Here is a 24,014-nt window from a genome sequence, read left to right on the forward strand (position 1 = left end):
GGGTTTCAGCCCCCAGCTTGTTCTCCCGGCGGTAGGTCGAGCACTAGCATCTCTGCCTCCACCCAGAGCAGTGGGCCAGCTCTCTATATAGCGCAATAATAGCTTATTGCCTAAGGGTGTGGAAGCGGTAGCCTAGCAACAGGCCAGTTACATCACCAAGTGGTTTAAGTTCAGTGAGGATCCTGGCCACAGGAACCCCAACTTCCCCACACTCCACCCCTCTAAGATTCTCGCCTTACAATCTACATGCTCTCAATCTTCCGCAATGGTCCCTGTGCGAGAAGCTGGAGCACTGTAACCAGATTCCACAACAGCAACAGAGGCTAACAATTTAGAGATTATAGCAAAAATTAAGATACAAAAAGATTTTGACAGAGGGAACAAAAATTATAATAATTTCCAAGCCAGAGGAGGTTCCCAATCCACAAAGACCTTAGGGGTGATACGACACATGTTTTAATGACACCAACATATGTAAATCTTGTCCATCAAGTAGGATGCATGCAAGAGAGTTGTCCTGTGGTAGGACTGTAGCAGGAAGGGGGTCCTATCCAGGTCTAGGATACCACACTTTTACTCCTTTCCCCATGCGGGTTACTGAGGGGTCTATGTATAGTGCTACTGGAGGTGCATGTACTGGCCATGATAAAACATATCTCCCCGGTAAGATGCTCCTGTGTTCTGGCTGTTCAGGATATACTACTGTGACCTTTGGCAGCCATTCTGCTGTTATTCCACAAATAAACAGGAGGACAGCTTCCAGGCCTTGTCCCCAAGGTGCCAGGAGGGTCAGCAATCGTTGGTCCATGTATCAGAAGGTCCAAGGCCACGTCCACTCAATGGAGTCTCCGGGGTTCAGTGCAGTTGGTGGCAGCAGCAAGATGCTATTCTGGTGGCCGAACCTTGGCTTCAGTGATTCTTGCTTGGTTTGTACTTGCAGTTGTACAGGGGAGGCAGCCGTATGCGTTAACATGTCTAGAGGGCTCAGGCTCCCTTTCAGGGCCACCGTAGCACAGTCCGTAAGTGGACTGACCATTTCCGCAGACTATTGGTATCTGACTTTAGTCCGGATTTTAACAAGCCATTGTGCCTCTCTATCATGCCTGCTGTGGTGGGATTGTATGGCACAGGAAACTTCCACTTGATTCCCAGCTGTCACACCCATTCTTGCAGTATATGTCCAGTAAAATGGGTGCCCTGATCATTCTCAATTAACTGTGGTCGGCCATAGGCAGAAACTCCAGGCCTCTTTTGGTCATCTGCTGGTCTGCACAATGGGTAGGAAAAGCAACCAGAAGTCCAATAGCTGTGTCCACACGTCATGGCATACCGAAATCCTTCTGACACAGGTAGAGGCCCAATGTAGTGTATCTGCCACCTGATGTGGGGTATAGGCCCCTTAGCTATTGTCCCATGTTGCTGTGGAACTTGGTGTAAGTCCCTTTTGGAGCACACAACACACTCCTGCCGGGCTCTACTAACTTCTTCAAAGGTCAAAGGCAAGTCCCACCGACGGGCCACAGCCCACATTGCCTTTTGCCCTGCATGCAACAAACACTGATGTAACCATTGGGCTACATCAGAGGCAGGCTTTCCTTCTAACCAACATATCTGGGCCAATTTATCTCCTTCATCATTTCCTGGGGATGCCAGTGGCAAATGACCTGTCACATAGTATACTGTAATTATTTTAGTCTGACAACAGGCCCATAAATCTTGCCACAATTCTTGCCCCCAAAGGGGGCGGTGGCCAGCCAGTTGGCATGGTACCAGGTTGGTAGCCATAGGGTCAAGCCCCGATAAGAGCCCAGCTGTCAGTGCAGACAATTATAGGGGAGGGCTCCTGGCTGATCACAAGCCACATGGCCCACAATTCTCCCCATCGGCTGCTCTTCCCCTCACCATCTTCCATCCATATTGTCTCAGTCTTAGGATGGAAAGCGGTGCCCTCCATTGTGGGGGCTGCCCAAGGCTGGAGCCATCTGTGTACCATGCATCTTCAGGTATAGGGTCTCTTCCCTTCCGATAGGGACTCTCTGCTACTAATGGTTCAAAAGCAAGTTCTTCCTGCTTTTCACTAGTATATGTCACTGGCCCCAATAAGCATTGGAGTTCTTCCCTCAAGGGGCTACTAGAGAGGCACTACGCTGCTGTAGGTAAGCACCCCACTTGGCCAGTGTGGGCTTTTCTGCCACACCACTCGTTGACTTTTGGGTCCAGTCTTGTACCCACCCCAGGATGGGATAGATGGTTATTACCTTTATCGGGGCCATTCCAGTGATAGGTTCTGTAGCCAGCAAGATGTGATACACGGCAGCCAGTTGTTTTTCTTTCAAAGTGTATCGTACCTCTGTCCCTTTCCAGAGTTGTGAACAGAATCCAATAGGTTGGCAAGTTCATTCAAGTCACTGCCAGAGACCCCAGCCGTCTTCAGTCACATGAACATCCAGCTCACAGGGCCTTGATGGGTCTATCACACTGAAGGCCTGCACAGCCTTAACTGCCCATTTTGGTGTAGTAAAGGCAGATGCACATGTCTCATCCCAGTCCCACCTAATGCCCTTTCATACCAACTGGTATAAGGGCTTCAGAATTTGTGCCAAGTGCGGGATAAACACTCTCCGGTAGCCTAGAAGACCCAAAAACTCCTGTAGCAGTGCTACACTTATAGGACTAGGAGATATGTACACAGTATACTCTTTTGGGGGTAGATGCCTTATTCCCAAAGGGATTTGGGCTTGTTTCACTCTGATAGCCTTAACCCTGTATCCATCTATCACAATGGGGTCCCAGGGAACTGCTCAGGGTTGCCACGAATCAGTGAACATTCAGCCCCTGTGTCCACGAGAGCCAGGATACATTTTATGTTCACTGGGAACCAATGGACAGATATTCCAACATGTGGCCTCCTGTCACCCCCTGGTCCCTCAGGGCAGGTACCTTGACCTTCCCTTCAGTAGAACCGTGTTCTCCAATCACCTTCCTGTGTGGGCTCAAGTGAGGTTGGCTCGCTCTCCAGCAGGAAGTCTTGCAAACACACAGGCCAGACTTGTGGCTCTGTCTCTGGCCTCTGCCTCTTTGTCTTAGTGGCTAGAATTGCTGCTCTGGTTTCAGTTGTTGCCATAGTGCCAGTAAGATCCTATTTGGCCTCCCACCTAATTTCCTTCCATCTGCTCCTGCCCATATTAAATCACCCACATCTGGGTCCTCATAACCTTCATGGGACCCTTCAAATTCTTCTTGTGAGTGGAAGACCTTATTTCCTTCTGTGTTCTCATTGCTTCAGCCTCTCCTAAGTCTGCTACTGTATGTGTAACCTCGCTTATGGGATGCCCTAAGTGAAGGGAAAGAATGGCCACTAGAGACCCAAAGAGGGATGTGGGAGCCATTTGAAGTGCAATATTTCTCATCCCAGTAGTGAAAGGTTCTTCATCTGGGCCATGATTCTCTGGACTATAGATGGCATTTCCCATGCCTCGCTCTTGTAACAACTGTTGGAGCTCAGCATATGTCTGCCATCTAGCAGGAGAGGATGGTAGATCACCCAGATTGGGCTACACAGCACGAAGTGCAGCCATAAGCCAACTGAGGAGGGAGTGACTCCCTGGGGTCTGATGTGCACTTTGTACCTGCCACCTCAAGGCAGGCTGAACCATCAGGGAAGCCAGCTTTCCCATCTCTGATCCCGACAGAACAATTCCATCCACCCCTAAGTCCCACAGACTTGGCAGGAGTCAAGCTGATATTGACTCCGAGGGCTTCTGCCTAAACCAGGAGCCCAAATCCACCAGCTCATCCTGAGTATAGGGGCGGAGCATAGGGTGCTCCACGACCTGGGAAGGGGGCTGCTCCTCTCCTTGGGAAACTTTCAGCTGCTGGGTCTTTGTTTTCTTTACAACCACTGGGCATGCTTTTAATACAGCAGGGGTCAGTGTCCCTGGCACCACCCCTTCATCCTTCTCCAGCTCCTCCATTTCTGGGGCTGATGGCACCTCTCTCTCCCCTCCCCGAGTGCCTCCTCTGCTACAGTGCCTCACAGCAATGCCACCTCAGTCTTCAGCAGCTCTCTTACCTTCACCTCAATGCTTCGCAGCTGGCGTTCTCATGCCACCTCTGCCTGTGCTTCCCTCAGAAGTCTGTCTTTTTCCTTTATGGCCTTTTTCCTCCTTCAGAGCACCTGGTGGTGCAGCTGTCTCATTCTATAAGGAATCTTTTACCTCCTCAATGTTACCTTGCTGCCAGCATTTGTGCTACCTCCTCTCGTATCAATGCCATTTCCTTCTTTAGTGAATCCACAGAAGTTTGCAGCTCGTGTTCCCATGCCACTATTTCTTGGGTCTTTTTTAGGAGCATGTCCTTCTCTTCTGTAGAATTTTCTAATACTGTGAGAAGCAGCCAACTCACAGTCCCTACTGCCTCACAGGCACTCTGTCTCTCACAAGACCTACTTACTATACCAAGGGCCACCCCTACTGCCTCAGGTATCACCTCCACTTGCCTCCAGTCCTGGGGTGGGGCCCAGTCCTCTAGGAGGCAAGCAACCTCAGACCACATACCTACTGGGGGACAATCCACTGTCTCCCCATTCACAGGGGCAGCCCGCTGAAGCACCCCTCCCATAAGGGCAGCCTGTCTTTTTCCTTGGTCAACAATGAATCCTGCTGATGATGCCAATTGTCTTGCCAATGGGTTTCAGCTTCCAGCTTGTTCTCCCAGCAGTAGGTCGAGCACTAGCATCTCTGCCTCTGCCCAGAGCACTGGGCCAAGCTCTGTATATAGTGCAATAATAGTTTATTGCCTATGGGTGTGGAAGCAGTAGCCTAGCAACAGGCCAGTTACATCATCAAGTGGCTTAAGTTCACTGGGGATCCTGGCCATAGGGACTCCAACTGCCCCACACCATCAGTGCCAGCTCTGGCTAAAACCACCCCATACTCAGACCCGTCTCTCTCTCCTTGCACATTGCCAGGCACTGGACACCTCTCCCCACTGTCCTCTCAAGTTGAAGCTGCCCCAAGTTGAGTCCTGCTCCCCACCCAGGTCCCACTCATCCTTGTGATTCTCCTAGCTAAATCAGTGGCAGGCAAGCCCATTTCCCAAGTCAGAACAAAGCTGAATCCTCTCCAGCACCAGTGTCTCACATTCATCTCCTAAAGGTGTCAGGGTCCCATTCCTGCCATTATCTCCATGGCCTGCATCCCTTTGTAGTTGGATGGTCACCTGACTATGACACCCCTGCCACATGACCATGCATGATGCAGATCTGACCCTCCACCCCCTATACCTCCAAGGCCCTGTCAAGACTTGCTTCCTACCTCCCTGACCAGCAGGCCTGAGTTCTTACAGTCCCCACACACTGGGCTGTCTCAGGGTCCTCTACCTTCTGATTGGAGCAACCACCCCTTACACTGGGCCAGTTTACTCACATTAATCTTTTAACCCTGACCACCTGGGAAGCCTTCTCAGACATCCAAGCTGGTCAAGAGGGGGCCCTCTCTGGACTCCTGTGCCCCCCTACATTTATTTTTACCATGGCCTTAACCCTGATATGTGGACAGTTCCTATTTAGAAGCTCAGCTTTCCCCTCAGAGGAAGGGATGTGTCTCAGTCATCCTTATTTCAGCCCTTAGCAAACACCTACTCTGTAACAGGTACTGGCTCAACAAGGATTGGCTGGTCTCAAATATCATCCTCTTTCTCAATGAAAAGGCAAATTAAAAATAGCTGCGGGATGAATGCAAGTCAGCTGTCTCTGTCAGAGGTGGAGGGTTTGCCTCGCAGCTGGTGCTCCCAGCACGGGCCAGAGTCTGTGACTGGGTGTATCTGGGGCTCGGTCTGCTTACCCTTGGCTTCCTACTGGCCTGTACTTCCCTGTGGGCTGTGTTCCGCTCGCCACTGTATTTCAGTGTGCCAGGCAATGCACGGCATACAGTAGGAATTCACTATTTGCTCCTTGAACAAAGGAATGGAGCTAAATGACTACACGTCAGATTACACATGGGTTACAAACACAAAGAGACTTTTAAAAGCATACTTTGGTGTAGAAAATGCCATTGGGTCTGAATGACCAACAGATGACCCTTTGTGACTTTTTTGGAAGGTAATTAGATAATTTGGGGCAGGAGCAAGGTTTGCCAAATGTCACTTCCAGCCCAAATGCAAAGCATCTCTCTTAGCAAACCTGTATAAACTGCCTTGATTGCTTTAAAGCCATACTTTGAAGGTAGAACGTCACTCTGCCCCTTTTCCTTTTATCTGTTTTCTGTGTGTTTCCTGCTAAACATGCAGCATATTTATGATAGAAGTTTATTTGCTCTGGGAAAGAGAATTCTAGCCACAAAAACTTCATAATCTTCTCAAGATTACATGAACAGCAGCACTTTCTTTGGAGGGCATGCTCCCCCCAGCTTTCTTCTTGAGAAGTCAAATTAAAATTAGGCATCTGTGGAATGTCATTCTGTAGATAAGGTGAGGTAAAATTTAAAGATGCTTATGAAGAGGCAACATAAAAGAGCAAGATCCTACTAAATGGCCTGCATATGTTATCAATGCCACTGAGTTGTGAAATTGTCCATGTGTCCTCTTGACAGGCATGCCTTGGGCAGCCCTGACCAGGTCCTCTTCCTGGCAGGCCAGCTGGCCTGGCACATCAATCCTAGGTGGGACAAGTGATTAAGGGGATTATTTTAAAGCTTCCGCCCATGATCAATGTCACCAGGGAAAGGATGACAGCCCACGTGCATTCTATACAAGGCCACCACAGGCCTGTCCCCTGCCGTAAGGCCCTCACCTGCTCACAGGGGTCCTGCTACTTGGAAGCCCTAGGAAGCTGGTGGGAGCTGGAAAGGCCTAAAAGGGGGTTCCAGAGCCTTTGCTCTGAGACACAGCTAAGGCAATGTACTGCCAGTGGGTTTCAGCCCTGGGCAAGTTTGCTATGGATTCAATGTGACCAAAGAAATTGACAGCAAAATGTTCTTGGAGTGAAAGGGTTATACTCAACTTTACTCCCAGGTGACAGGTCATTCACTAGAATTCCATTCGCTCAGAGTGAATCTGCAGGCAGCAAGCCGGTCTCTGCCTCTGGGCCCCTCTGTCCACACAGCCGTCCTCTAGACCTCTCTGCCTGAACAGCTGTCCTGCACAGCCATCCCACACAGCTGTTCTCTGGGCCTCTCTGCATAGTCATCTCACACAGCTGTCCTCTGGGCCTCTGTCCTCGGTGCTGCCACCTCTGCTCTGCTCTACTGCAGCTTTGCAGCCCTGCCACCGTATTGTGCCCAGAGCACTGGGTGGAGCTCTTTATATAGAGTCAACAGCCATGTATTGCCCACAGGTGTACAGTGAGCTAGTCAACCAGGGCCAGGTGAGAATCCTGGCCACAGGAACTCTCATTTTATCCACACTCCACCCCTCCAGGATTCTCTCCTCTCAATCTATGTACCCTCAGTCCTCTGCAACAGTCCCTGTGCAAGGAAGCTCGAACATTGTTCTCCAGCCTCTCCAGCAAAAAGTCTTGCAGACACACAGGCCAGACTTGTGGCTCTGTCTCTGACCTCTGCCTCTTTGGTCTTAATGGCTAGAACTGCTGCTCTGGTTTCAGCTGTTGCCATAGCTTCAGTAAGGTCCTATTTGGCTTCCCATCTAATTTCCTTCCATCTACTCCTGCCCTTATTAAATCAACCCACATCTGGGTCCTCGTAACCTTCATGGGACCCTTCAAATTCTTTGTGAGTAACAGGTCTTATTTCTTTCCATATTCTCATTGCTTCAGCCTCTCCTAAGTCTGCTACTGTACGTGTCACCTAAGTGAGGGGAACGAATGGCCACTAGAAACCCAAAGAGGGATGTAGGAGCCATTTGAAGTACAATATTTGTCATCCCAGTAGTGAAAATTTCTTCATCTGGGCCATAATTCTCTGGACTATAGATGGCATTTCTTATGCCTAGCTCTCGTAGCACCTGTTGGAGCTCAGCACATGTCTGCCATCTAACAGGAGAGGATGGCAGATCACCCGGATTCGGCTACACAGCACGAAGTGCATCCATAAGTCAATCAAGGAGGGAGTGACTCCCTGGGGTCTGATGTGCATTTTGTAATCGCTGCCTCAAGGCAGGCTGCACTGTCAGGGAAGCCAGCTTTCCCACCTCTGATCCCAACAGAACAATTCCATCCACCCCTAAGTCCCACAGACACAGGAGCCAAGCTGATATCAACTCCGAGGGCTTCTGCCTAAACCGGAAGCCCAAATCCACCAGCTCAGCCTGAGTACAGAGGCGGACCATAGAGTGCTCCACGACCTGGGGAGGGGGCTGCTCCTCTCCTTGGGGAACTTTCATCTGCTGGGTCTTTATTTTCTTTACAACCACTAGGTGTGCTTTCAATACAGGAGGTACCAGTGCCTCCGGCACCACCTCTTCATTCCCCAGCTCCTCCATTCCCGGGGCTGATGGCACCTTTCTCTCCACTCCCCCAAGTGCCTCCTCTGTTACAGTGCCTCGCAGCAATGCCAGCTCAGTCTTCAGAAGCTCTCTTACCTTCACCTCAATGTTTCACAGCTGGTGTTCTCGTGCCACCTCTGCCTGTGCTTCCCTCAGGAGTTTGTCTTTTTCCTTGCTGTCCTTTTCCTCCTTCAGAGCACCTGGCAGCGCTGCCATCTCATCTCCAGTGGCAACTTGCTGTGGCACTCTTGTGCTGCCTCCTCTCATATCAATGCCATCTCTTTCTTCAGGGAATCCAGAGAAGTTTGCAGCTCGCATTCTCGTGCCACCTCCTCTTGCATCAATGCCATTTCCTTCTTCAGGGAATCCACAGTTTGCAGCTTGTGTTCTCGTGCCGCCATTTCTTGGGTCTCTTCTGTAGACCTTTTTAATACTGTGAGAAGCAGCCAAACTATAGTCCCCACTGCCTCAGGTATCGCCTCCACTCGCCTCCAGTCCTGGGGTGGGGGCCCAGTCCTCTAGGAGGCAAGCCACCTTGGACCACATACCCACTGGGGGACGATCCACTGTCTCCCCAATCACAGGGGCAGCCCGCTGAAGCACCCCTCCCATAAGGGCAGCCTGTCTTTTTCCTTGGTCAACAATGAACCCTGCTGACTTTCGCCACTTGTCTTGCCAATGGGTTTCAACCCCAGACAAGTTCACTATGGATTCAGTGTGACCAAAGAAATTGACGGCAAAACGTTCTTGGGGTGAAAGGGTTATACCCAACTTTATTCCCAGGTGGCAGGTCAGTCACTAGAATCCCATTCATTCACTCAGAGCGAGTCTGCATGCAGCAAGCCGGTCTCTGCCTCTGGGCCCCTCCTTCCACACACCCATACTCTGGCCTCTCTGCCTGCACAGCTGTCCTGCACAGCCGTCCTGCACAGCCATCCTCTGGGCCTCTCTGCACAGTCGTCCCACACAGCCATCCTCTAGGCCTCTGTCCTTGGCACTGCCACCACTCCAGCCTCTGCTCTGCTCTCCTGCAGCCTCGCAGCCATGCCACTGCGTTGTACCCAGAGCACTGGACGGAGCTCTTTATAGAGAGTCGACAGCTATGTATTGCCCACAGGTGTGCAGTGAGCTAGTCAACCAGGGCCAGGTGAGAATCCTGGCCACAGGGACTCTCATTTTATCCACAGGCAACAAAGGCCATTCATGATATCCTTAATCCTACACCCTCTCCGGTCCCCATGCCCTCAGTGGTAGCGTGTGCATTTGAATGAACATGCTAAATTTCCTTCAAGTACCCACTGGGTACAGTTCTTTGCGAGTTAATTCTCTATAGGTTCTATGTTCCATGCACATTTGCATCCAGAGCAAGGGAGACAGCTCCCATCAGCAATCTCTACTTTTTCTCTTGGCATCATCCAAGGGAAGGAGGCTTTATTTTTAATTGTGTAATTCTAAAGTGGGGGATTACCCTACTGTTTGCTCTTAAGTAAGGCCGCCCTGCCTGCAGACCAGGGCAAGTCTGGACGAAGCCAAAGGCCAGGCCCCCGGGGTGTCCTGGTGCCACCAAATGCTAAGGCCTTCCCCAGGAGAGAACAGTCACACCAGGGGTCATGGTGGAGGTGACCCTCTGACTGTCCCTGGGTGGGGCTTGGCAGACCGCCTGTGCCTCAGCCTCCATCCTGTGAAGTTAGGGGGTCGGATCAGCCCATTTCTGAGACACCTTGCACTCAATAGTCTGTGATGCTTAGAACTCAGTTCTTATCAACACTGACTGCTCTCAACACCTTGTCCCAACACTTGGGACAACTTTCAACCAGCTGAAGAGCTAAGTAAGAAGCTAACTCACTTGAGTGGTGAATTCAAAGGAAGAAAAGAAATACTCCCTGACAAATGCCGGTCACCTTACAGTTTGCAAGGTGGTCCTTCTCTCATGACAGGCAATGGTGAATGCATGTAGGACTGGGTCGGGTATTCAGCTGGGAACTTCTTGCTCCAGGGCCCAGGGTCCTTCAAGGAATGGGAGGGTGGGCTTAAGTCCTAGGAAATTCCTCAAGTATTATGCAAAGTAGTGTGGACGTGAGCACAGATTTCTTTTTTCCTCTGGGTAGAGAGTCCATAAGTTTCATCAGCTTTTCAAAGGGGCCTGTGGTTCCACAGTGGTTAAGAACCATGGAATTTACCCAGGCTCACGGAGGCAGAAAGCGGGTCAGGACTTCCCGGCAAGGAACTGATGCTGCTGCACGTGCCTCCTCGAGGGCCAAGGGGACCTTCTCCCCAAGCAAACAATGGTTGGACGACCTCCTTAGAGCCTCTCTCAGAGAAACACCCAAGCCCACCCAAGGGTATCACATGGGGCAGGGTGGAGGATGCCAGGCTGCTATGGCAACTGTGCAGCTGGAGATCCATGAGCCAAGGCAACGGTAGAGGGAAGACCAACCGAAAAATGAAAGACACTCTAACTCAGCCTAGAAACCCACCCCATCCCCCACGTCATGGAGGCGCCTGGGACCCTGGTGCTGTCCCCACATCCTCACCCGCAGCCACGATCAAAACAATGCAGAGGCCACTTCTCAAATTCTTTCTACCAGAGCTGAATTTCATGGGCCAAATGATGACTGCCAAACACGGTGAGAGATGGCAGCACTCTCCCGCCAACTGTGGGAAACAGTGGGTGCAAAAGCACTTCGGGAAATCAGATGTAGTCACGTGTCAGTCGGTTCTTCACTGAAAGGGGTGCGGAGGCGCTCCTGGCTCCTCCTTGAGCATCACCTGCCTCCACTGACGGACAACAGGGTGGGTGGCCGTTGCCTAGCTTCCCTGCTGCTCACCGATCAGACTCGGGCCAACCGCCGGGGGTCCCGCCATCGTTCAGTTCTTCTGCCATTTTAGGATTTAGCAACACCAGAGACAGCTTGACTAATTCGGGCCCTCTTTTGGATTTTTGTCATACTTTATTCAAGGTGGGCCACAATTTATTTCTAAAGTAGATACACAAAAAGCAGTGGATAAGCAAATGATAAAAAAGTGAAGATGGAGGTATGTTTCAATAAGCGTCCACCTACTATCTACTGGGTAGTCTGCTGGGCTTGTAAGGCTGTAAAAACAACTGCAGTGTGGCCTTGGCTCTTGAGAACTTTATACACTGCTGGCAAGAGAGGGGCCTGCATGCTTACAAGCTGCTCCACCTGGGCCAGCTCACCTCCTAGTTGTCTCTCCTTGGGTTCTGCAAAATGGAGCGCTCTCCCCAGGCTTACACTCGAGGTTTCCTGGGAGCATCTGCAGTCTCCCCAGCCCTGCCCCTGTCCCCTACCGGATGCTGGGCAAACTGAACCACTCACCTCCTCCACCAAACCCTGCCCTGTGCTCCTGGGTGCTCCTACCAGGGCCTGCAGTCTTGTCACTACTTCCCATGTGGCCAGGAAATAGACGTCACAAGAACAAAAGGGAGGGGACTCTGGTCAAGCAAGTCTGACAGCTGCCAAACAAACTAGACAGGCTTCTTTACCAGCCTCACGGGGTTCTCTCTGGGAACCTCAAAAAGCAGGGATAGCAAAATTTCTCCTACATCACTAAGCCCTCTAAGATGGCACACGGCCTGTGGTCGTGGTCAGTCTGGGATGGGTGCCAGACGTGGAAGCCCCTGCCTGGATGCTCTCTGGCCCTGCCACTGCCAGGGTCATGCCAGGACAAGATCAGTGAGCTAAATGGACTTGATTACGCTGCTCCTGGAGTCCAGTGGGGAAGATAGATGCTAAGGGAATAATGTCATAAGTCTAGACTATAAACATACAACTGCTAGGAAGGGCAAGTCATGTCGAGGACGCTGAGCCAGCTGCCAGGTGGCAGGGACTCAGGGGCCTGGACGGGAGAGTGGGGAGGAGACAGACCGAGTGGGAAGGCGTCTGTGCACAGGATGTGCAAGGGGAGCAAGAGCGAACATCACCCAAGGAGGGTTCTTAAAGGCCAGTGTGGCTGGGGTCCAGGGACCACAGGGAGGGCAGACCAGGCTCCTGGGCAGGACTTCTCAAGGGGTGATGGCATCACATGTGCATTTCATAGGCCCTCAAGAAGGAGAAAGCACATTGGGGCGGCGGGGGGGTGGGCAAGGATGCTCATAGCAGGCCAGTGAGGAGGGCAGTGCAGTGGTCCAGGGGGGCAGATGACAGAAGCAGGGGTGCAGGTGGGGAGAATTGTACACTGAGGTGATGGGGGGGACAAGTGTGGCCCAAGAGGGGCAGCTGCTCAGGCCGGGAAATGCAGATGGCCAACGGTGCTTCTCTCTGAGTCAGAGGTGGGGTCAGAGGCAGGCACGCTGACTTTGAGGTGTCTAAGTGGGAGTGCTGAGTGCCTGTAAAATAATAAAGCACCACCTTTTAAAATATATTTTAAAAGTTCTAACTTTTCACCAATTCAGAGCAGCCACTCCACAGCACCCAGTTGTGCTGAGAATGTGAAGCAACAGATGGAGATTTCCCCTGTCCCCATGTGGGCAAATCCATCGAGCCCGGGCAGCAGCCCTCCCCTGCCCCCAGCCCATTATGAGTTCATCAACCCCGAGATCAGCTGGGTCACTTACTGCCTATGTGCTTGCATTTGCCAGGAACTTTTTGTTTGTTTGCACTCTGAATGGCTCTAGCACACGAAACTGTCAGATAAAGTTCCATCTGTGGTTAACGGAAAGATCTGCTTAAACGTTGCATCACAGCTGGAAAGGAACCTGAGCTTTGATTAAACTCTGGGGGCAAAGTCCCATCCTACAAAACAGAGCGCCTACTCTGGTCCTGGAAATCATTTCCCAACTTCTGAGCTTCAAAGCTGAAATGAAGCCTCAGACTGAAGGCTCCCACCGCCCTGGAAGGAGCCACTGAGGGCCTCCCTAATACTATCTTTATCTTTCCATTTCCGTCATCAATCTGGCTGAGAACTGAAGGGAAGGGAATGGCTGAACCAGTCATCATACTAAAATGTAAGGGTTGGAAGATGCAGACAGCAACACCGAACTATAAGCCAGCTTGGAACATAACCAGAACAAGTAATTTTTAAAAAATTTGTGAGTCCTTACAGCTATTGGCCAATGCATCTGTAACATCCACCCTTCTCCAGACTTTTGGCAAAAGAACAAGTTAACAACAAATGCTTTCAGTTTGTTTAAATGACAGCCCTTGGAAAAACCCAGTGACTGATACCGCACGCTGAGAACAGGCAGGCTGTTCTCCCAAGGAGAGGGCTGATCAACAAAGCACCCTGAGCAAAATGGCCCTTTTCAAAAATGGTAGAAAAAAACAAAAACATCAAGTAAAGGTAATTAAGAATGTAAGAACGACTGAACAATTCTGGTAAAGGATCTGTGCAAAAGATGCTTAATAAATGTGTGTGTGTGACTAAACAAGTCTTAAATCTTCCCTTCACACTTGTGCTGTGTTTTAACAAATGTACACTCTATCAACTTTTATGTGAGGTAAGGGTGGATTGTAAACTCCATCATTTATCAAAGCACTTTTGTACAATAGGGACTGGAGCTAATTAAAATAAAATACCATCTGCATTCGATTGAACTTCATCCTAAACCCTATAACATTCATTTCTAGTTTGGTCATTCAAACACTATGGCGACTTTGCATTCCAATGTCTCTGAATAATATTAAATCATCTTTTCCTTTCCTTAATAATATTAATTACACAACTCTCCAAACGCTTAGGTGTCAGAAATGTGCTGTGCTAATGTGGAGAATGTTCTGGTGCCCTGCAACGGAAGATAACACTAAATACTCCTGTAAAAGAGCTCATTTTGCCCGATATTTAATCAGAATGACTAGGCAGAGTAAATATTAATCAGACTGACAGCTAATTGATTTGGTTTGCATTAAACTAGACTGATTTAAACAGAGGTATTTCAGTTGTGATTCTGAATTCATAATTGGTTCAGATGTCTATATGCTTTCCCTGGGGCTAAAAACTTAATTAGAACTGTGAGAAACAATTGGCCAATCACGTGCAAGTCACAGGCAGGGCTGGAAGGAGCAGGCTGTTTACCTTTTTTCTCTCTCTCTCTCTTTTATTGGCAGGATGCTTTGATAGTAGCCCTGCCAGGAGCTTATTAAGAAGCTCTGTATAAAAGGGATTTTTATTTGACAAAACTTAACTGCCATAGCCTTTGCCTAGGAAGTCTATCCTTCCTTCTCTCTCCTTTAAGGTCACATATGATTACTGGGAATATTCTGCCCTCAGACCCAACCTGAATATAGTGCTCTGACTGTACCTGAAAATGTATAAGCTCAGCACCTCGGGTGCTAGGGAGGGGCGGGTCCGGGGCATGCCCACCCTGGACGCTCAAGCCCGCCTGGAATCCTTCTCTGCCGCTTCCTGCAATCTCACACCCAGCGCTCCCATGCCCTGCTCTGTTGAGAACTCACGCAGGGCAGAGACCTGCTGGGTGGGCATTTCTGCATCCCCTGGGGCACAGGGCCTCATACCCAGCAGGTGCACAATTAATATTTTTGTAAGGAAGGAAATAGCCGTCGAGTTGAATATCTTTGAAAGTTTTAAAATGTCGTTACTGAAAAAGAGAACGTCGACAAAACACAAGTCCTATTTCAACTCTGTCTTAGGTCTAATAATCGAGACAACTTAATTCTTAGAAGCTCCTATGGAAAGGGGACTAACAAATCCACTGTCCCATTATCTTCTCATTGCAGACCTATGTTGGGGGACAGGGGTTCCCCAATGCAACCAGCTTGCCCTTCATTGCAACTATCTGTGTGGTAACAATTTAACAACTCCAAACACTTCAGATGAAGAACAAGCTTGTCGTCTTCACAAGATAGAGAGCACTGCCTGCTCGAAGTGACATTTGGAGAGGGCCGCAGCAACCCCCTTCCAAGCTCAGAAGTTTCTCCACACTTTGACAGAAGAGGGACCACCGTGAACCTCAGCCCTGCACAGGACCCACAGGTGAGCAGCCTGCGGTCTACTCTGTTTTACACTGATAGAAGCATGGGGTCCGCTTGACCTCTCCAACTGCCCCTCTCTGTGGGAATCAGCAACTGCAACCCGGCTTTGCTTCCAAGAGGAGAAAAAAATATATTAGCCCCTTTGAAAAATATTCCTTCAAATTCCATGGTGTGAACACATAGAGGTAATAATCACAGCCCCATTGTCAGGTGAAATGCTATCTATCAGAGTACTCAAGCACACAGTAGTCCCTTGACAAACATTACATTCCTTTCTCTGCAGAGAAGAAACAATGGGATTAGCATAATGTTTTATATCTATCTCCTTCAATCTGTCTACCTTTCTGTCTATCCACCCACCCATCCATCCATCCTCCCAGCCACCTACCCACCTATAAAATAAATTCAGAATGTATACATAGGTGCCTCATCACAGCCCAGTGGAGAGAGAGGGCAGACGGGTGTTTTTGTGGTTGTCCTAACACATATCCTAACGGTTATCTCACACCCAGCGTTCCCATGCGCTCCTCTGTTGGGGGCTCACTCAGGGCAGAGACCTGCTGGGTGGGCATTTCTGAATGTATAGCAATGAGCAGTCATTTCATTACTAAAACACCAGCTTCAACCCCCTAGCTTTTTGCCTTTATGGTAAGGTTCACATATTTATCTCTTCTAATTACTCAGTATTTTGTTGAGTTTTAAAGATTTAAATGTCAACAGATCTAACCTTACTTAATTGTTGCTTCCAACTGAAGACAAGAATTTCAATTCTCAAGTCTGACAAGGGACCCAAGGACGTGTAGCTAGACATCTGCCTTGCTGTGTTCAAGGCGGATATGGAAAACTGACGGCTATCTGGAATCCCATGAAAACCCAGACCCAGCCGTGTGTAGAACTACAGACTCAAACAAAAAAGCAAACAGCACTCTAGGCCTTAGGAAAGTCTCCTGCCCCAGGAGCAGAGATCTGTACCTGGGGGTCCATTCTGAGGAAGGTGTGAGGGCCTCTGCTACTCAAAGTCGATCTCTTAAAGGTTTTGCTATGATAAAAATGGTAGTAATTTTCGAGGTTTCCAATCTGCAAAACAAGAAGCAGAATATCATCCGTTAATACAGTCTTACAAACAGCTTCCCAAATCCTCCATCCCACAACCAGCTCTTTCTCTGAGGGGTTTATTCTGCTCTCATAGGAAACATACCCTCCACTATGCTCCCCCAGTCATATCTCTGGTACCTGTTCAGTGTTTATGAACATGAAGGCAGATTTAGATACTGTTTTTTGGGTAAACAACAGGAGGTAATATTCCTGATAAAGTATGCAGATCCCCGAATCTCGTGGTAAATTCACATCATTGTAAGTTTGTACTATCTTGGCCAAATTTTTTAGACATGGATTAATGTTCATTTCAGGTCAAGCATCCCTGAAGTAGCTAAGTTAGTGTCAAGTCAGGTCCACACCAAAATATTCATTTGTAAATAAACTCCGTCCTCTCCACCCCATGGGTAAACTGAAATATCTAAGAATGAATTTTCACTCACAAGTACAAGGAGCCAAGGAAAACACGCAGATCCATCTGCTTGGGGATTGTGAAAAGGTCAGACGAGAACATTCAAACCCCCAGGGTGTCCCAGTTTCCTGCCAAGTGCAGTTTGTCAAGACATATTTCAACTTGAGGGCTGGAAGGAACCTCGAGAGGCAATGGCCGTGGCCTTCAGGACAGGCTGGCCATCCCTGGCTCACCCTGTAGCACTGATAGGCCCTTGTGTCTGATGACCCTTGAGTATCAGGACATTGTTCTCACAAGACCTATGTCTTGCTCTTTCACTGGTTGTTGAAAATAGCTAGTTGGTCACCATCCTTGAATGCATAGCTCTTTAAAGGAAGTCGGACCAATATACAGACCCTCAAGTTGTCCTCCTCAGGCTAAATCATCCTAGTTTCTTTTCCAACTTCTGATTAAAGGGTGAATTTGTGACGACTGTCCTCTAGAGTGGTTATATGTAGTGATCATGAGCATTGGTTTTCAGTAAGATAAACTGATGCAAACTCTGCCCACTCCCTTCCCCACCACTGGCCATGTGATCTTGGCCGAGGATATTTAACCCCTGGTAATCTTAATGTGTAAAATGCAGATAAAACTACTTAGCTCTTGGAGTTGTTTAAGGAGGACTAAAGTCTGCCCCACTCATAACAACCTTTGGCCGCCCCCGCTTCACTCACAGCCATTTGTCTGCCACAGCCTGACCCCAGGAAGTTGAACAGCCCAGGCAGAGATGTGAAGGGATGTGGATGCTATGAGTGGCTATTTTCACATCTTTCCACCAGAAGATAAAGCAGATCTGTACAAAGAGAATGCTCCAGACTTTTTACAACACATCAGCCCTCATTTCCAGCAAGCCTGGGAGCCTGGCTGCCTCCTGTTCTTGGGTTTCAGGAGACACCCCTTTGCCCCCTTTGCCCTTGAAATGAAGACCCTCCTTTTCCACTGAAGCTTGTTCCAGGGCGTTTCTGTCACATACAACCACAGAACATTGAATACTATGATAGTCATGAAATATCAGTAGTTATCATCCGTATAGCGCCTAGTTTAGAGGGTGCTCAGCAAATGCTTGCTGGTACAGGGAGCTAGAATTCTCTGGCTCCTTTCTAAGCCTCCTCCATTCCTCACCAGGTCCAGAATGCTTTGGATTTTGGTGAAATCTGGGTCTGCGTTCCCACTCGACCCCTTCCTGTAGGATGAACTGGAGTTGAAATCCTCTCTGAGTCTCAGCTTCCTTATGAGATTAATAACTACCACCTTGAAGGGTTGCTCCAAGACTTACTAAATATATATAAAGAGCTTAGCCGAGCACCAAGCAGGTAAAGTGCTCAATAAATGGCTTTCTGCAATTATGATTCTCAGTTCATTTTCTACCTCGACATGTTTCTGCCATCATAAACCTCATTATTTCTGCCCTATTTTGCACAAAAGCACTTTGATTTATCCTCCTACAGATAAATCACCTTGCTCACTTCTTCAACAAAGTTAATTGCTATATATGTCAAAAATCTCCTCCTAAAGAATGCCAGAGCTGTTATTTAGCAACAGAAGCAATCGTGGAGTCTTAATTTACAGCAGTGTTTAATCAGCATGTTTGCTTATAGGCTGCCACCATCCCTGGGAGATGTTTCACAACTTTTGGTCTTTTACTTCTGGGCATTCCAGTCAATTCCTATTCAGGGATGTGGGGAAACTAATAGATGAAGCAAATTTGCTGGTAAGGGGGTGGATTAATTGTAGAGTTGCTGACCCTAAGCAGACCCAAGTCAGGGCAGCTCTGTAAGCCATTCAGGGCAGCACCTGGCCTTAGGGCAGCCAAGACAGGCCAGAGGCAGCCAACCCTCTCTCCAAAGGTCAGTCTGAACGCCATCCAGCCCCCTGCCTCTAGGCCACCGTGATCATGCTTAGCAGTGCCTCAAAGGGTCTGAGCTTGAGAGTTGTTCTCTTTGAGCAATCCAAGGGAAGAACAGATGGTCTTCACCGAGCGAACCTGGCAAATCACCCCCAGGGGCAGCAGTGGCCAGTGTCCCCTCTGTTTGGAAACTTATGTCCAGCCTAGCATGGGGGCTGAGGGCCTGGGAAGGACCACTCACAAGGCAGGGGAGAAGGGAACCAGCCAGGGCTGTCCTCCTGCCCTTACAGAGCCAGCTGCAGCTGGGATCTGTTTCAGAAAAAAAATAGAGACCAGGTCTTTGGCCACTCTTCAATCTGAAAGTGGCCCCAGGGTCCCTCCGGGGTTCTGTGCGCCTCTATCCACCCTCTGGGTGCCATGGAGCGGGACTGAGGGCATGGGAAGTAGCCACATTTCTTTCTCACAACCAAAGATTTGAGAGTCAGGCAAATTATAAGCCAGACAGTTTGATGCAAGGCCCGGGACAGAAAGGGTTGCCACATACTAGAAACACTGCAAAGAGAAGAAAAGGAGAGAAGGAAGAAGGGCCCAGATCCCAGGGAGGAAGCCGAGCCAGAGAGGCCCTGACTCGCTGGCGCCCAGGCACTGCCTGCAGACCACTGACTGACATCCTCAGAGCGGGGCTACCACTGTCCTCCCAAAGCCTGTCTGTTAAACACATGCTGTGGTTAATAAAACACTAATTCAGTCAGGGAAGGGGTCAACAAACTATGGTCCATGGGCCAAATCTGGCCCACCTTGTTCTTTACCTTAATTTTTTCAATTGCAGCAAAATATACACAACATTTACCATTTTAATCTTTTTTAAGTGTATAGTTCAGCGGGACTGAATACATTCACAATGTTGTACAGCTCTCACCATTATCATCCCCAGAACTTTTTCATCTTCCCAAACTGAAGCACTGTATTCACTGAACACTAAGTCTCCATTCCTTCCTCCCCCAGCCCCTGGCAACCACCATTCGACTTTCCGTCTCTATGAACTTGACAGCGCATATAAGTGGAATCATTTTACCCTTTTGTATCTGACTTATCTCACTTAACCTGATGTCCTCAAGGTTCATCCCATTGTAGCAGGTGTCAGAATTTCCTTCCTTTCTAAGGTTAGGTAATATTCCATTGCATGCGTGGACCACATTTTGTTTACCCATTCACCCACTAATGGGTACTTGGGTCACTTCTACATTTGGCTATTGAGAAGAATGCTGCTATGAACACGGGTATATAACATCTATTGATGATCTGCTTTCAATTATGTTGGGCATATAAGCACTTCCTGTTTTTATAAATAAAGCTTTATAGGAGCACAGCCACAGCCATTCATTTACAACTGCCCATGGCTGTTTTCATACTATGATGGCAGTTGGGTAGTTGCTACAGAGAACCCTCTGGCCCACAAGCCTAAAACGTTTCATACATGCACTTAACAGAAAAAGGGTGCCAACCTGTGATTTAGAACATTCACTGCTGAGCATGTTTTGGGAGTCCATCAAAGTCTCTAATGTTGAACGTGCTTCTCTACAGGCTGGGGACTACCAGTCAACACCTGGGGCTCTGCTCAGAAACACAGGTGCAGCTGCCATCCCAGCACCTTCAGCATCTCATTTAGTCGTTGAAGTGTCCTTTCTCCAGGACCCTCCCTTGCCTACTGCCCCAGGAGGTCACTCCCACCTGACTGACTCACTCTGCACTGCCTCCTGCCACAGCTCTTCCCCAACAATAGGCATGGGTCAGGAATGTGTGGTTTTTATCATGGACAAAAGGTCAGAAAAGATCAAGGGGCAGCAGAGCAGGAGACTGTCGCAGCCTGACTGCACGTGGGACGTAGCCCAGTGAGCGCCGTCTCTGCTTGGATGACGTGGCATTTACAATGGAGCCCCCTCCTCCTCCTCCCCGACCCGTCTCAGTCTTTCCCAGGTTCTCAGTTACCTACCACAGCAGTGTCAGCACCAGTTATGCCCTTCCCAACTCGGAGAGTTGCTCCTTCCGATCTCGGGGTACTTCATGAGGGGAGGACAGGATGGCAGGCTGGAAGGCCCCCATTCTCTGGAAGGGTCACTCTGTAGATGTGGCCACTAGCCCTGATTCACGGATAGGGGTGTGGGAAAGAACCACAAAGACGGACTCATTTTGCAGATGGGAAGGTAAGGCCCAGGGAAGTTAAGCCTCTTATACTCAGGAGCTCTTGATTCCTGAACCAACAATCTCCCCAGTCTGCCCAAATAGGTGACAACATCTGACGTCCAATGACACAGAGATATACAAATTAGGGCTTCAGATTATTGTTACACTTTTGGTACGCCTTCAGGGTCACACTGGCAAGAGCTGGAATCATAAATAAATTGAATAGTGGGGGCAGCAGAAAGACTTTTTAAATTCAAGGTAACCTCCTGAGTAAGGAAATAGTCTTATTTTTATTTGACATAAAGCAGGTGCTCCCTCTGACTCAGCAGCCCTGGCCATCCTGGGCTGCTCTGCCTTGTCCATGGCCTGGGGCAGTATTTACACCAGGGCCCCCTGCTTTCCTGTGGTCACCACTCATGTGCCCTACACACCACTTCTCAAACTGGCGTCTAAGCAGCCTGCCTTTATACTCAGAGGGGGCAGTGGCTTCAACAGAATACTGCTGCTTGAGAGTCTTGGCAGCCTCCTTTTTCTGCCCTCCCTGAGACTGGAAGAGAAATTCTCCCCCCACATCCCAGGCTGCCGACCATGGTGCTCAGCTCTGAGCCCTTCCGGAACCTCAGTCTGCTCCTCACCCATGGATCCCATCCCATCTCTAGTCTCCAAGGGTTTGTTTTTTTTAAAAGTCACAACGTAAAATGTCGGTAAGTGTTTTTTCTCTTTCTTCTCTGTGGTATTTTCACAATATTAATGAGAGCCAGTCTCTTCGCACACCATCCAAGAAAATGAACAATCTGCTGAATATGTAATGCTCGTGTCTCTTTACTCAACACTGATACGTAATTATAAACATTAGTGGATAAAATTGGTCACATCATTAAAACATCATTAAAAACCTTGCTAGTTCTCAGCCAGAACACTGGAAGAAATGAGATCAAAGAACCACAGTGAAGAGAGCTGAATATGGTTCCTCTTTGATAGAATACTCTATATTAGATATTTTAAAAGGTCCAGGCAATATATGCAGCCAGTATAAAATACGGATGGTATACAGAGTTAGCAGGGAGCAGCAATTCACCCTCCTCCTGTCTCCCAGCCATCGAGGACCCCAACTTTAACTGGATGCTCGTGGCTTAAAGCGAGAGCAGCTGATGCTTGCTGAGCACCCCTAGGTACCCCATCCTAGGTAGCAAGCTCAGAGTTTAGATGTGTTAACTTGTTTGACTATCAACAGCCTCACGAGGTAGATGCTATGATTATCATTTACAGATGGGGAAACTGAGGCACAGGGTGGTCAAGACCACATTTTCAATAAGTTGCACAGTCAGGGTTTGAACTTAGAGTCCACATTCTTAATCATCACACATGCCTCTTGCCACACGTACATTAGCTGCCACAGGGAAAACGCTACCCTCCTTGGGTCTCGTCTTCAGAAGCAGTTTTGTTCCTGTACCGCCTAGAGCCTCCATGAGTGTCCACTTTCTTTCACTCCAGTTCAGAAAACATGGGAGACATATACTATATTCCAGGTCATATGCATCCCATTATGTCATCATGTGAGCATATGTATACAGATGTGCACGTTTGTTGTATGTGTCTATATGTTCAGGTGTGTGTATATACGTATGTTTGTATTTACACATATGGATGTGCATGTATTTGTGTGAGTATATATGTCTGTATTTGGGTATTTGTATGTATATATGTATGTATATGGATGGTGCATGTTTGTGTATGTGTCTATTCAGATATGTGTTTATATATGAATGTATGTATATGGATATATGGGCGTGCATATACATGTATATATTCAGGTTTGTGTATATGTGTATGAATATGGATAAATGTGTATATTTATGTATGTATACAGATGTGTGTGTATATGTACACTTGTGTATATATTCAGATATGTGTATATACATATGTACGCATAGGTGTGTGTTTATGCAAGATTCACAAGTAAATGGCTCTGAAATGCCCCAGGCAAGTCTTGGGTTTTCCCACAGCCCTCACACCGGAGTGGACCTCCTGAGTGGGCAGCATCTGAGTGGGCTGCTGCTAGTTGCTGAAATTCAGAACCTCTGAGTCCATGGCTCACGGCCTTGGTCAGAATCACCTGACAGCATGAACAAATCTGCCCCCAGAGGGAGGTTCTGGTTGCAGAGGTCTGGGCTGCCACTGGGCATGTGGATTCTGAAACTTCTCCCCCGGGAGACACGGAGAACATCCAGGGAACGTGTCCACTGCCGAAAGGACAGGCCTTCCAGGAGGCTGCCCCTCCCTTCCCTGCCTGGCCACTCCTGCTGGCCATCCAGGCTCTGCCCAGACTGGCTCCTCTGTGGGGCCGCTCCCGCCCCGGGTCTCACGCACACTGTTCTCCAGAGGCTGAGTCCTTCAGAGGCCACACCGACTTTGCTCTACTTCTGGCAGAGTGTCTGGGATGCAAGCATCCGATGTGTGTGTCCCCCGATGACTCCCGCCACAGGCAGAGCAGCCACCCTGAGGTCACCCTCACTGTGCCTCCCTCACCTCCCCGCCAAATCTCTTCCTCCTCTGGAGGAGTCCCCTGTCTTCATGAGTGGCATTGCCAACCTGTGTGTGCATCCAGGGTCACCAAACCCTCTGGGAACGACTTGAATGGTTCCCAGCTGGCTGCACCCCACCTTCCCCACCCTAGTGCAGGCAGCCCCATCACTCGGCTCCGACCACAGGCAGAGCCCTTGCTGGCCTCCTAGTCTGCAGCACTGCCCTGCCATTCCCACTGGAGCTTGTTTCCTCTTAGAGGGTGAAGCATGAGCCCCCAGGCGGTGTAGAAAGGTTCCCCAGGCCAGGCCAGGCCTGAGAGCCTCACCTCTGTCTTCCCATGATGCTGGCCGTGTGTGTTTCACACATTGCTGTTGCACACCCTCAAGCCTGCTCACACCAGCCACCTCACACTAACAAGTCCAGCTCCCACCCATTTTTATCCATCACTTCAACTACCACTGTCTCCAGGAAGCCCTCCCAGAACCCCTCCCGACCCTGCCCAACGCCCACCGCCACCCACCCA

The 24,014-nt window shown here is 49.1% G+C and overlaps 1 protein-coding gene and 1 long non-coding RNA gene across 3 annotated transcripts in view; one reads left to right on the plus strand and one right to left on the minus strand.

The window, feature by feature from the left end:
- PCSK6 (proprotein convertase subtilisin/kexin type 6) overlaps positions 1–24,014 on the minus strand; it is a 201,321-nt gene that overhangs the window by 120,111 nt on the left and 57,196 nt on the right. For both annotated transcript variants that reach the window (XM_036878645.2, XM_057494791.1), the window contains exon 2: positions 16,362–16,466. In XM_036878645.2, the coding sequence (XP_036734540.2) occupies positions 16,362–16,466 (105 nt within the window). The remainder of the gene's footprint in view (positions 1–16,361; positions 16,467–24,014) is intronic.
- Positions 11,358–20,133, plus strand: LOC130681493 (uncharacterized). Its single transcript, XR_008994682.1, has 3 exons — positions 11,358–12,134; positions 15,135–15,390; positions 18,061–20,133. It is a non-coding gene; the product is annotated as an uncharacterized LOC130681493 (long non-coding RNA).

Source organism: Manis pentadactyla, chromosome 18, assembly GCF_030020395.1.
Source record: "Manis pentadactyla isolate mManPen7 chromosome 18, mManPen7.hap1, whole genome shotgun sequence".
NCBI lineage: Eukaryota > Metazoa > Chordata > Mammalia > Pholidota > Manidae > Manis > Manis pentadactyla.